General features: G+C 40.1%; 1 protein-coding gene across 1 annotated transcript in view; it reads left to right on the top strand.

The window, feature by feature from the left end:
* Positions 1 to 3,391: 3,391 nt before the first annotated feature.
* LOC123520889 (zinc finger protein 77-like) overlaps positions 3,392 to 13,206 on the top strand; it is a gene marked incomplete at its 3' end in the record, with an annotated part of 25,832 nt that continues 16,017 nt past the window's right edge. The window contains exons 1-3 of the mRNA XM_045300047.1: positions 3,392 to 3,617; positions 5,952 to 6,129; positions 6,451 to 6,676. Of these exons, the coding sequence (XP_045155982.1) occupies positions 3,584 to 3,617; positions 5,952 to 6,129; positions 6,451 to 6,676 (438 nt within the window). The remainder of the gene's footprint in view (positions 3,618 to 5,951; positions 6,130 to 6,450; positions 6,677 to 13,206) is intronic.

Here is a 13,206-nt window from a genome sequence, read left to right as displayed (position 1 = left end):
TTTTCTTTGCATAAAACTCTCTCTTATACATGAGTTGCTGTGGATTTGTTTCTCCAAAGTACCTAGACTAATACAGGCCCTATTAGCCTGGGGGAAGGGCCCCTAGTAGCACAGTGAGTTAAACACTAGCTGGCTAGCCAGGAAATCATTGGTTCAAGAACATTAGCCAATCTGAGGCAGACACATAGGCAGTTTGCTTCTGTAATGTTAAGACGGTCTCAGAAACCCTATGGAGCAGTTCTACTCTGCCCTGTAGGGTTTATGAATCTGAATCCACTGAATGGCAGTGGGTTTGAGTACCGAGCTGTTCAGTTCTCTAAGAGCTAACTGTTCTTCCTACCTGCCACATGTTGCCCGTATGAGGACCCTGGCCTGTTCTTCCCTTAGCATCGCCATGGTCCAGGGAGGAGACTGTGTCTCTGACTCTACCGAGTCTGAGGGATCAGACCAGGATCTGTGATTCTGCTGCAATCAGAGGTACACTGAAATAGAGCAGCATCGAAAATCTACCTTGTGTTTGCAGTGTCTGGACATTGTGGCTCCAGTTCTTGATGTCTGATAAGAAAAACAGTATCTTAGCAAACTGAACATCTCTTGCCAGCATTTTTTTAAATTGTAAATTGGGTGCAGGTTTATAGAACAAATGAGTTGTCTTTCCAATGTTTTCTGAAAGATTATTTTGTCCAACTTTATCCTGCTCTGGGATCTGTCCAAATTTGTAAAACAATGACTTAAAAATTTAATCATTTTATAGGGGGCTTATACAATTCTTATCACAATCCACACATACATCCAATGTATCAAGCACTTTTGTACATTTGTTTCCCTCATCATTCTCAAAACATTTGCTTTCTACCTGAGCCCTAGGTATTTGCTCTTCATTTTCCCCCTTCCTTCCCGCTGTCCCCTCCCCCATGAACCCTTGGTAATTTATAAATTATTATTTTGTCATATCTTACACTATCCAACGTCTCTCTCCCTTCACCTATTTCTTCACTGTCCAAAAGCAATGCCTTTTAATGAGGTAAGTACTCAGTATGTATTCAGTCTCTGGATTGGAACTTAATGTTTTCAAAGCATTTATCTTCCCAAGCATTTTATATTTCATTGCCTTAGTAATTATCTCCTCAGGGGCAAAATGCTTAGAGCGTTTAACAGTAGCAAGGGGAGTAAAGCAGTGAAGTCCCTGGGGAATGCCAAAAAGAGACTTTGGGGACAGGGCGTGGCACCCCATCAGACTGGACTAGAAAACATTCCAAAAAGTCAACATACAGACCTGGAATTATTTATAGGCTTTTTTTTTTTTTGTCGGGTTTTTAAATTGTTGTTTTGTTTTCTATTGTTGCTTGGTTTTGCTGTCTTGTTTTGTGCTTATTTGTGAGGATAAACCAGCCCCTAACTCATCACGGGTCTGGTAGGTGCAATTGTACAGTGATAATAAGTAAAGATTATAGTAAAGTCAGAGAGCATGAGAGAGAGAAATAATGGAGTCAGACACATTTCATGGTAGCATGCTCACCGCAGCCTCAGTTGGTGGTCCTCGTGGAGAAAGGGAGGGGAAGGAGGACAAGGGGAAAGGGAACAGGGGTGAGAGAATAGGAAGGAGAGGGGGAACCCACAAGAGGCCAAGAGGGGGGAAGCCCAAGAGCGAGCTCTTATTGCTAACCCAGGCCTATATACCTTTGGGGGGAGTGCAAGCCCACTAATTACAGGTAAAGACATACGTCACAGGAAGGGGTTGCACTCTAGGTTATACAGTAATAGGAGGGGGTGATCGAGGGGTATACGTGCAATAGAAAGAAGAGGGTTTGGGGGTATACATGTGGCAAGATGAGCGGTTCCTAGATTCAGGATTAAGGTAGCAGACAGACATTGAGCTTCTACTCCAGTACTCCCTCAATGCAAGAACACTTCGTTCTAGTAACCTGGCATTCCTTGATGCTCACCTTCCCGACATGATCGCTGAAGACAACATGGGTGCATAAACAAATGTGGTGAAGAAAGCTGAGGGTGCCTGGCTATCAAAATTTATAGCATCTGGGATTTAAAGGCTTGAAGATAAACAAGCAGTCATCTAACCCAGAAGCAACAAAGTCCACATGGAAGAAACACCAGCCTGTGTGATCATGAAGTATCAATGGGATCAGGTATCAAGCATCAAAGACCCAGAACAAAAATTTTTATCAGTGTGGTTGAGGGGGCATATGGAGTGGAGACCTAAAGCCCATCTGTAGACAATTGGGTATCCCCTTATTCACAAAGAAGGGAAGATCCAGTCAGGGTGCAGTATAGCACCGATGAAACATACAACTTTCCTCTAGTTCTTTAATGCTTCCTCCCCCCCACTATCATGACCCCAGTTCTACTTTACAAATCTGGCTAGACCAGAGCATGTACACAAGTACAGATCAGAGATGGAAACACAGGCAATCCAGGACAGATAAACCACTCAGGACCAATAGTGAGAGTATCGATACCAAGAGGGGAAGGGAAAGGTGGTAGGAGAAAGGGGGAAGTGATCACAATGATCTACCTATAACCCCTTCCCAGGAAGGTGAAGAACAGAAAAGTGGGTGAAAAGAGACTTCAGTCAATGTAAGACATGAAAAAATAAGAATTTATAAATTATAAGGGTTCATGTGGGAGGGAGTGGAAAAAAAATGAGCCAATCCCAAGGCTCGAGTGAAAAGAAAATTTTTGTTTGTTTTTTATTTGTTTGTTTGTTTGTTTAATCATTTTATTAGGGGGTCATACAACTCTTCTCACAATCCATACACACATCAATTGTGTAAAGCGCATTTGTGCATTCATTGCCCTCATCATTCTCAAAACATTTTCTCTCCACTTAAACCCTCGGTATTAGGTCCTCATTTTTCCCCTCCCTCCCTGCTCCTCCCTCCCTCATGAGCCCTTGATAATTTACAAATTGTTATTTTGTCATATCTTGCCCTGTCCAACGTCTCCCTTCACCCACTTTTCAGTTGTCCATCCCCCAAGGAGGAGGTCACATATAGTTCCTTGTAATCGGTTCCCTCTTTCTTACCCACTCTCCCTCTACCCTCCCTGTATCGCCACTCACACCACTGGTCCTGTAGGGTTCATCCGCCCTGGATTCCCTGTATTTCCAGTTCCTATCTGTACCAGTGTACATCCTCTGATCTAGCCAGACTTGCAAGGTCTAATTCGTGTCATGATAGTGGGAGCAGGGAGGAAACATTTAGGAACTAGAGGAAAGTTATATTTTTCATCGTTGTTACATGAAAATGTATGATGAAAATGATGATGGCAACAAACGTACAAATGTGCTTCACACATGGATGGATGGATGGATTGTGATAAGAGCTGTACGAGCCCCCAGGTATATATATAATCTCCCCTAAGAGTGTGGTTCAGAATTTTGTGACTTGAGCCCAGCCTCTCATGCTGGCTGCCTCCCTCTTCCTCCTGCACACAAGGACACCTTGCTGAAACAATATGTACTCTCTTTTAGGGCTCGGTGGTCTTTGAGGACGTCACTGTGAACTTCACTCGAGAAGAGTGGGCTTTGCTGAGTGCTACTCAGAGGAATCTCTACAAAGATGTCATGCTGGAAACCTTCTGGAACTTGGAATCAGTCGGTGAGGATGGCATCATTTATTCACTTAGTCTTTTTCGGAACAAATATATCTTCCATGTGGTCCTCTTTTGATTTGGACTGAGATATAGCAGTGTGTTAGAGGAATACTTACAGGCCTATTTCCCATGAAATGGTTTTATATTAAACTGACTTTTGAGTTCTCTTGAATTTAAAAGCTCCTGAAATTTAGAAATGTAGGCATCAACTCTGGAACATAAAGGAGCTTTGTGGTTTTGAGCCCTGTGAGTTATACGCTAATTCATTTCGAACACAGTGACTTTTCTCTTTTTTTCTGCAGTTGAACTTACTCTTATCCATCTTCAGCTGCCATGAGATCCAAAGTACTAGTTCATTTCCTGGAAATATTTTGTTGCCCTTCATAGTCCTTCCCAAGCATAACCCTTTATTACATTAGCACAATATCAGCTGTGCAATTCTCTGGCTTCTCCCAGTGGGGCTGGGGACAATAGAAAGAGGCACCTTTGACTACAGGAAGGCAATAATCTTTAAGTATAGAAATTAGAAAAATCAATTCATCTTTGAGAAGGATAACTTTAATTTGGGGGATACGTGTTCTCAAATGCCTAGCAAAATGTACTCTGCAGTATATCTTTTTCTTCCTTTTCACTTTTCATTTATTGTCCTATTTTCTTTGTGAGAGGAAGACTTGCCTTTTAAAAAAATAGCATTTGGGCATATGTGTTGCTCTTTTCTTCCCGACATTGCTTTTATGCTAATATCCTATTTATAGACACACCAGTGTCCATCATTTAGGAAGTATATCTTAGTAGATGGAGTCTGTGGTTGGTGCGAACTGCTAATGTTCTTGGAATCTACAGGAGAGATTAGAGGTTTAGATCTATCTAGAAGTAGATCCTTTGAAGAACATCTTTGTACTCTAATACTTAAAAGTAGCAAGCATTTTTCAGGTTTTAGGATGACAATCTCAAGGGACACCAACGCCAGTTGCTGCAACAGACTTCACAAAGACAGTGGTGGTTCACAAGGACGGTGGTGAGCAGTAACTAAGGTCTAAGCATTTGTGAGCAGTCATCTGAGATGCAATGATTGGTCTCTCCCAGTTTGGAGCATATGAATGATGAAAATCCAAAGATACATGAAAACAATTAGTTTAGTGGACCAGGCAAGCATCAGTGACCAAAACCCTGAGGCCTGAACATATTGCTCACCTACTAGTAAAGTAGTGCGCAGAATGACAAAATATGGACCAAAACTCAAAATCATAAAGAGGCCAGACATACTTGTGAGTTAGAGACTGCTGGGCTGGGATCCCCAAGACTTTGACCCTTTGTCACCCTTCCTGCCTGGAACTGAACTTGCTTCCATGGTTCAATATTTATCCAAATATGTCTGTGAAGAAAAATCCAACAATACTAGTGAGGTACACATACCATAAAGAGCCAACCATTTAAGACCACAGGACAGCATCGAGGACATCGTTCAGAAGGCTTAGGAAAGTAGGAGGAGTGAAAACAGAGATGAAAAGATTCCTTGTGAAGTTTCATTATAAGGAGATGAAACAAAATGTACAAGAATTTTCAAATGTCAAACTGATGATCTGTTTGGTAAAACTTTGTATAATTCACAATAAGAAGTTCATTTTTAAAAGCAGCCTTTAGCCACCATATGGATCACAGTTCTATACCAAAATGGGGTCAGTTCTACAGCAGCAGACTTCTTAGTGAATGGACTGCCGTTTTGATCCTTTCCCACACCTGTTTTTGGCACAGCCCCCAGTCTTCCTTTGCTTACCTGTTCCCCATGACTTTAAAATATTATTTAGTCTAGGATGTACACTGGTACAGGTAAGAGCTGGAAGCACAGGGAATCCAGGACAGATAAACCCCTCTGGACCAATGGTGAGAGTGGTGATACCCGGAGGGTGGAGTAAAGGTGGGGTAGAAAGGGGGAACCGATTACAAGGATCTACATATAACCTCTCTGGAGGTCGGACAACAGAAAGGTGGGTGAAGGGAGCCATCGGATGGTGTAAGATATGACAAAATTAATAATGACTTGTAAATTATCAAGGGTTCATGAGGGAGGGGAAAATGGGGAGGGAAAGGAAAAATGAGGAAATGATGTCAAGGGCTCAAGTAGAAAGCAAATGTTTTGAGAATGATGATGGCTACAAATGTGCTCGACACAATGGATGTATGTATGTATGGATTGTGATAAGCATTATATGAGCCCCCAATAAAATGATTTTTAAAAATTGTTTAGCATTCTGCCCAGTATATGAAAAGGAATCCAAAATGGCCCTTTTTTTTGGTCCCCTTTTCCACAAACTATATTGTATTATCCATTTTTACAGATAACTGTGTTCAGACTAAAACCAGTGGATCAAATCCCCAGCAAGACATTTTTGAGAATGAAATCTCTGATGAGAAAATAAAAAGTTTCCTAAGTTATAATTCCTTGTTTGATTTGGAAGGAAAAGGGAAATTTCAGGACATTCAAGATCACCCTGACATCCAGAAGCAGCATTCGAGGTGAGTAATATCTCCTTACACAGTATATACTATCTAGAACAGAAAGAGAAAAAGTGAAGCCTAGCTAAAGTATGTACTCACAACTTTCCCAAGACTATAGCTTCATACATATGATACAGACCTGAAGCATCTGAACTATATCTCAGTTACAAGTAGTGGCCAGGAAACCCATAAGAAACAGTGTTTGGATAATTACTTTAATCAAAGTCTCAGTCAAGTTTTCTTGTGATTTCACTTTGAGACAGCACAGAAAACATACCCATACACTGGCAATAGGAACCATGTGGTCATACTAATCACTCACTTGCTTCTTATGTTTAGGGGACGTGAGAGTGGTCACAGAGATCAGAAGATGCCTGTGTGTGAAGTATGTGGGAAAACTTTTATGCATTCCTCATTTCTTAAGCTACATTTAAGACAACACAGTCGAGAGAAACTCTATGAATGTAAGGAATGTGAGAAAACCTTTGGTTGTTATTCCTCCCTCCATGGACATGAGAAAACACATGGTGAACAGAAAACTTACGAATGTAAGCAATGTGGCCAGGAGTTCATCTGTTCCAAATCTTTTCAAACACATGTGAAAATGCACAGTGAAGAGAAACCAAATGAATGTAAGCAGTGTGGCAAGGTCTTCGTTTGTCCAAAATATTTTCAAAAGCATGTGAAAATGCACAATGGAGAGAAACCTTATGAATGTAAACAATGTGGGAAAACCTTCATGGTTCTCTCATACCTTGAAAGTCATATAAGAACTCACACTGGTGAGAAACCTTTTGAATGTAAACAATGTGGGAAAACATTCAATTGGCCAAACTCTTTACAAGCACATATGAAAACACACTCTGATGAGAAGTCCTATGAATGTAACCAATGTGGGAAAATGTTTATGTATTCCTCCTCCCTGAAACTACATTTAAGACGTCATAGTGGAGAGAAACCTTATGAATGTAAAGAATGTGGGAAAGCCTTCAGTTGTCCCACTTACTTTCGAGAACATGTGAGAATGCACACTGGAGAGAAGCCTTATGAATGTAAGTACTGTTGGAGAGCCTTCACCTTTTACTCATCCCTTCAAGAACATCAGAGAACACACACTGGAGAGAAACCCTATATATGTAAGCAGTGTGGAAAAGCTTTTACATGTTACTCTGCCCTTCATGGACACGAGAAAACACACAGTGAACAGAAACCTTATGAATGTAAGCACTGTGGCAAAGGTTTCAGATGTCCCAAATACTTTCGGCAACATGTCAACATGCACAGTGGAGAAAAACCCTATGAATGTAAAGAATGTGGGAAAGTCTACAGTATGCCTGCAAACCTTCGGCAACATATGATAACACACAGTGGCAAGAGACCTTATGAATGTCAACAATGTGGGAAAAACTTTAGTTGGTCTACCTCTTTGCGATTACATATGAAAACACACTGTGATGAGAAACCTTATGAATGTAAAGAATGTGGGAAAGCCTACAAGTGTCTCATATCCCTTAAAGGACATATGAAAAAACACATTGTAGAAAAACTTTGACTACAAGGCATATTGAAAAGCCTTATTTCACCCTAAAAGCCTTGTAAAACACACTGCACAAAACCGTTTTAATGTGGGAAGACCTTCTGGTATTGCTCTTTATTTATTGTACTCATAAAAAGTACCAAGAAGTTATTTATTGCCTTTGTAGACACCTCACCCTTCTTATAAATCACTTCTGTACTAATTTATAGTTTGTTTCTAGTGTAAACATCAGAGATAATAATCGGGCGTCCCTGAGTAGTGCCTCTAAAGAATGGACTGATCATTTTACTTCCCAAAAATTCAACCACTAAAATGTCTACAGAGTTGTACTCTTAATACACGTGGATCTTTCTCTGAGCCAGAGTCAACTCAAGAACAAATGGGCTTGGTTTTCATGCATTGTTTCAGATGTACCTCCTATTTCGTTATATAAAGCTTTATTGTGCATATGTATAAAGCTTGTTTGCATTACTTTATCTTTTGGATCTAGAAGTTTTGTTTTAGTATGAACAACATGATATTTTGTATGAAAAGATCATTTTTCTATTATGTGCTCTCTTGGGTTGAGGAGGTTCCCAGAACAGGTACCCCAGGTCCAAGGAATATTCTTGCAGCACTCCTGAAGCATTTTTCTTGGTGACCTTAGATTTCCCTCTCTGCCTCTGGGATGCCTCATTTTAAGTATAGTTAATGGCCAAACAGTCCAATCCTCCAGGTTAGGGATGTATACACCCTATTTTCATGGTCCCGCCTCCCCAACAGTACCATATCATTTATTTGCATTATTATCGAGCTATGCAATCCCTGTAGTGGTCCACAAGCACCTCATTTACATAGTCCTACCCTGTTGTTAAGAATCACCTGTAGCACTGTGAGATAGGTAAAGACTTTGTTGGCAGTTGAAACCCACCATAGAAGGAAAATGTGGCTGTCCACTTCCATAAAGATTCTCAGAAACACTATATATTGTAGTTAATTAGAATCTACTTGATGGCTTCCCCCCACTCCCCATATTAACATTTGACAGAAGAAAGGCAGGCACTTGCTAGAAGTGCCATTTTAACTCTGTTTTACAGGTTTGTTCCTGTACTAGTGTTACAATTCCTTTATTCGGCCCTGACAAAATTTACTGTTCCCAAGTTGGGAAAAAACTGCGTTCCCTGAGGCTGTATTGACTAGGCATTTTTTTGTTTGTTATTTCCAGGATTTAAATAAGCACAAGTATGTATATAAGTAGGTTGTGGGAGTTTTTACAGTTGAGTCTCCTAAACATGTTTAATACTTTCAGTTTTACGTGTGATTAGTGGGTAGTTATTTCTACTGCTTATACATGGTTCTTAGCAACTAGTTTTTGCTTTTAGTCATAGGTCTGTGTATGTTTCTTAAAGAACTCTTAAATCCTGTTGTATATTTATGAATGTCATTTTTGTGTCATTATTGAGCCAATGTTAACACGTCCTGTTCTGATGATGGACTGTTATTACTTCATCCTTGTAATTGTGTTTATTTTTATAAATTTACCATAAGAAAATAGTGCTAAATGCTAAACAAACCTTTTGACATTTTTTTCTGCAACATCTTTATAGCTACCATCTCTAAAACAATTTTTATTTGTTGCTAAGAATGAAAATGTACATTTTATGTCAATGCCCTCTAGCCAAAGGAAGAACATCAGAAACACACATCCTATATCCATAATTGAGAATCCCGACTTTATTGCAAAAGGGTGAGGATTACACACCATGGATTGACCCTGGATGTCTCATGATAAGGGTGTTATAGCTTTTGGGAGTGTGTAAATCTGACAAAGTATAAGGAGGCAGGGCTTTGCACTGAGGAAGGGTGGGTAATTTCCATGATTGGGAGTTTTGATTTCTATTTAAAACAGTGGAAATTGGTGGAAGCTAGAGCTGTTACTGGAAAGCAGCATCAATCAGCCACGGTGGCCACGAGGAAAGGTGGTAGGTCATTTTTCTATGACTCTTGCTCAGTTTGTTTTTGTCATGACCCATCCTTGTCAGGATGGCACTGTCTGACATTGTTGTTTCATAAAGCTGTATTCCAATCAACACCATGATACCTTGTCTCTTCAATGCCAACCAGCTCTTAGCAAGGTTAACACCAGGTCTTCAGCATCATGGCAGGCCCCATGTGTCATGGTAGTTTTCCTGTTTCATTCTTTTTTTTTTAATCATTTAAAATGATTAAACTCGCAGTCCTGGAGCTCCCCTAACCCCTAATAAAGCTCTTTCTGCTTCTGAAAAAAAAAAAAAAAAAAAGATTAAACTCATCACCATCCATACATGCATCAATTGTATAAAGCACATTTGTACATTCATTACCCTCATCATTCTCAAAACATTTGCTCTCCATGTAAGCCCTTGGCATCAGCTCCTTGTCCCCCCCTCCTCCCTGCACCCGCCTCCCTCATAAACACTTGATAATTTATAAGTTATTATTTTGCTATATCTTACACTGTTGAATGTCTCCCTTCAACCACTGGTAGTTTTCCTGTTTCATAGTCATTTTCCTACTTTACAATTTCTTCCTTGTAGAGGAGGGCAGATAACATTATTCAACAGGCTATTAATTTATATCCTGCTAGAAAATTCTCATCTTTAATACATCTTGATCAGGTGTTTGTCTGCAGTGCAGTCTATAATTGGATTAATGTTAGTCTCTCCTTGTTCTTTTTGTTTCTAGATGAGTTCTTATGTGACCACGGCTTTGCAGTAACCTTTAGTCCTCTGGCCAGTTAATGGTGCCCACTGGACCCAGGGAGAAAAATGTTCCTAGTTCTAGATATGTTCTTTAAACAGGAATATAAACAGGATATACATCTTGATTTCCAAGCACAGACAATGTAAACATGTTCTAAAGGTCACTGAGTATTTACTAGATTCGTTGAATATTTTTATATTATGGACTGTTCCGTGGTTAGATGCCAAATCCCTTTGGATTCATGTTGTCATTCAGTGCCGTTGAGTTGGTTCCAACTTACAGTAACCCTTTGCACAACAGAATGAAACACCCCTGATCCTGTGCCTACCTCAGTGTTGGTCTTATGTTTGAGCCTGTCGATGTAGCCATTGTATCAATCGATTTTGAGTTTCTTTTTTTATATATGTAAATCATTTTCTTTGGGCTTGTACAGCTCATCACAATCCATACATATGCCCATGTGTCAAGCACATTTGTACATTATGTTGCCATCATCATTTTCAAAGCATTTTCTTTCTACTTGAGCCCTTGGTATCAGCTCATTTCCCCCCCTTTCCCTCCCTCATGAACCCTTGATAATTTATAAATTACTATTTTATCACGAGTCCCTATCTTTTCACAGTCCCAATACTTTACCAAGCATCCTGTCTTCCTTCTCCAGGGAATGGTCTCTGTTGACAACATGTCCAAAGTATACGAGACGGAGCCTTGCCATTCTTGACCTAGATTTGTTTTTCCTTTTGAAAGTTCTTGGTACCTTCAGTACTCTCCGGCAGAACCCTAATGCAAATGCTGTGGTCAACTTTCCCGTGCATATGAGGTGTTTGAAAATACCATGGCTTTGATCAGGCATTTAAGTCCTCAAAGGAACATCCTTGGTTTTCAATACTCTAAAGAGGTCTTGTGCAGTAGATTTACCCCATTGAACACATCTTTTTATCTCTTGACTGCTACTTCAATTAGCATTGATTTTAGATCCAAACAAGATAAGATCCTTTTCCTCTTTTACCTTTTCTTCATTTATCATGATGTTACCCCTTGTTCCCTTTGTGAAGATTTGGGTCTTTACACTGAGCTGTGCGTTAAGCTGTACTGACTGCAGAAACAAGTCCAGTGACATATGTACAAGAGAACTTCATAACGAAAAGGAATTATATAATTATATATTAGGAAAGCATTCTAGCTCAGTCCAATGCAAGTCCATAAGTCTGATACTCGTTTATATGTTTTCAGACTCACGCAGACACATGAAATGATGGGGAATGCAGTTAGATTGCAGGCAAGTGGGTGCAGGGTCGAGTGGATCCAAAGTTGGGTGGAAACATGGCAGGGCTCCAGTCCCAGCAGGCAAGGACGTGAAGGGGAATAGAGCAGTGCCCAGTGTCTCACACTCATACAATCATGGAGTTGTCAGGCTGCAACTTGATTGACAGGTTGTACAATAAAACATAAGTAAACATCTTTCTGATATCCTTTGCTTTCAGCCATGATCCATTTGACATCGGCAATGATAACCCCTTGTTTCACGTCCTCTTATGAGTCCAGGACAAACCTCTGGCAGGTCCCTGTCAATGTACTACTTCAACCATTGTTGGATGATCTTTACTTACATGTGACATTAATGACATTGTTTTAAAATATGGGCATTCTGTTCAATCACTTTTCTTTGGAACGGGTACTGATATGAATCTTTTCCAGTCAGTTGGCCAAGTAGCTGTCTTACACATTTCTTAGCACAGACAAGTTTAATGATTCCAGCACTTCACCAGCTTGTTGAAACATCTCTATTGGTACATCTCATCAGGTTTTCTGTCACTAGTGTTTAAAATGTCAAATCTGTTCTTGAAATTCAGGTGGGATAGTCTCATGGCTTTAATTCTTTTCAGCTTTAACTTCAGCTTACATGAGCAATTCATTGTTTGTTCCAAAGTCAACCTCTAGCCTGGTTTGTGCTGCTGATATTGAGCTTCTCTAACATGTTTTTCCACAGATGTGTGCCATTTGGGGAAGTTCATGTGTATAGTCACCTTTACTGTTGTGGAAAAAAGGTACTTGCTATGAACACGTCACTGAGTTTGTCAAATTCTATCACGCAATCTGCAGCTTCATTTCTGTCACCAAGTCCATATTTTCCAATCACTGTTCATTCATTTGCAACTTGTGCATTGCAATTGCCAATAATTATCGATGAGTCTTGATTGCATGCTTCATAAATTTCCAACTGGACACATTGGTAGAATTCACTTTGTTCATCACTAGCGTTTGTAGTTGGTGCATACATTTGAAGGCACATAGATATAATTCCACTACAGATAGCATTGTACTTCAAGATTGACTTGCAATGTCCTTTTTGACAATAAATGCAATGCCATTCCTATTGATTGTCATCCTAGGTGTAGTAAATCACATACTTTTCTGATTTAAAGTAGCTAATAGCATTCCATTTCATTTTTGAAGATTTCCAGTTTTCCTACTATCTCTGGCAATGTTCTGCTTCCATTCTTTAGGCCTTCAGTATCTGACAATGTTTAGAAGTTATGCATACGGTTTCACCAGCTACTTCTTCTGAGTGGGCAGCCAAGTCTTTCTTCATTGGCTGTTTCCAGTCTGCACGCTCCACTGAAACTTAGTCACTTTGGGTGACCTTGTTGGCATTTGAAATACCAGTGACAGAGCTTCCATCAGCACAAGCCACCAGTATGACAAATTGACAGACAAGCGGTGGTCATTCAGCAGTGTCCACAAAATGCATCTGAGTTAGGTAATTGTGCCAGCCTGGCCGATAATCACATGTGGGGCTAATTGAAAGGCGGAGGGATAAATGGGTGGTGAGCCTC

This window comes from Echinops telfairi, unplaced genomic scaffold (genome assembly GCF_000313985.2).
Source record: "Echinops telfairi isolate 266 unplaced genomic scaffold, ASM31398v2 ScPeMD7_7459;HRSCAF=8497, whole genome shotgun sequence".
NCBI classification, from domain to species: Eukaryota; Metazoa; Chordata; class Mammalia; order Afrosoricida; family Tenrecidae; genus Echinops; species Echinops telfairi.
This window is presented reverse-complemented; position numbering and strand designations above follow the sequence as displayed.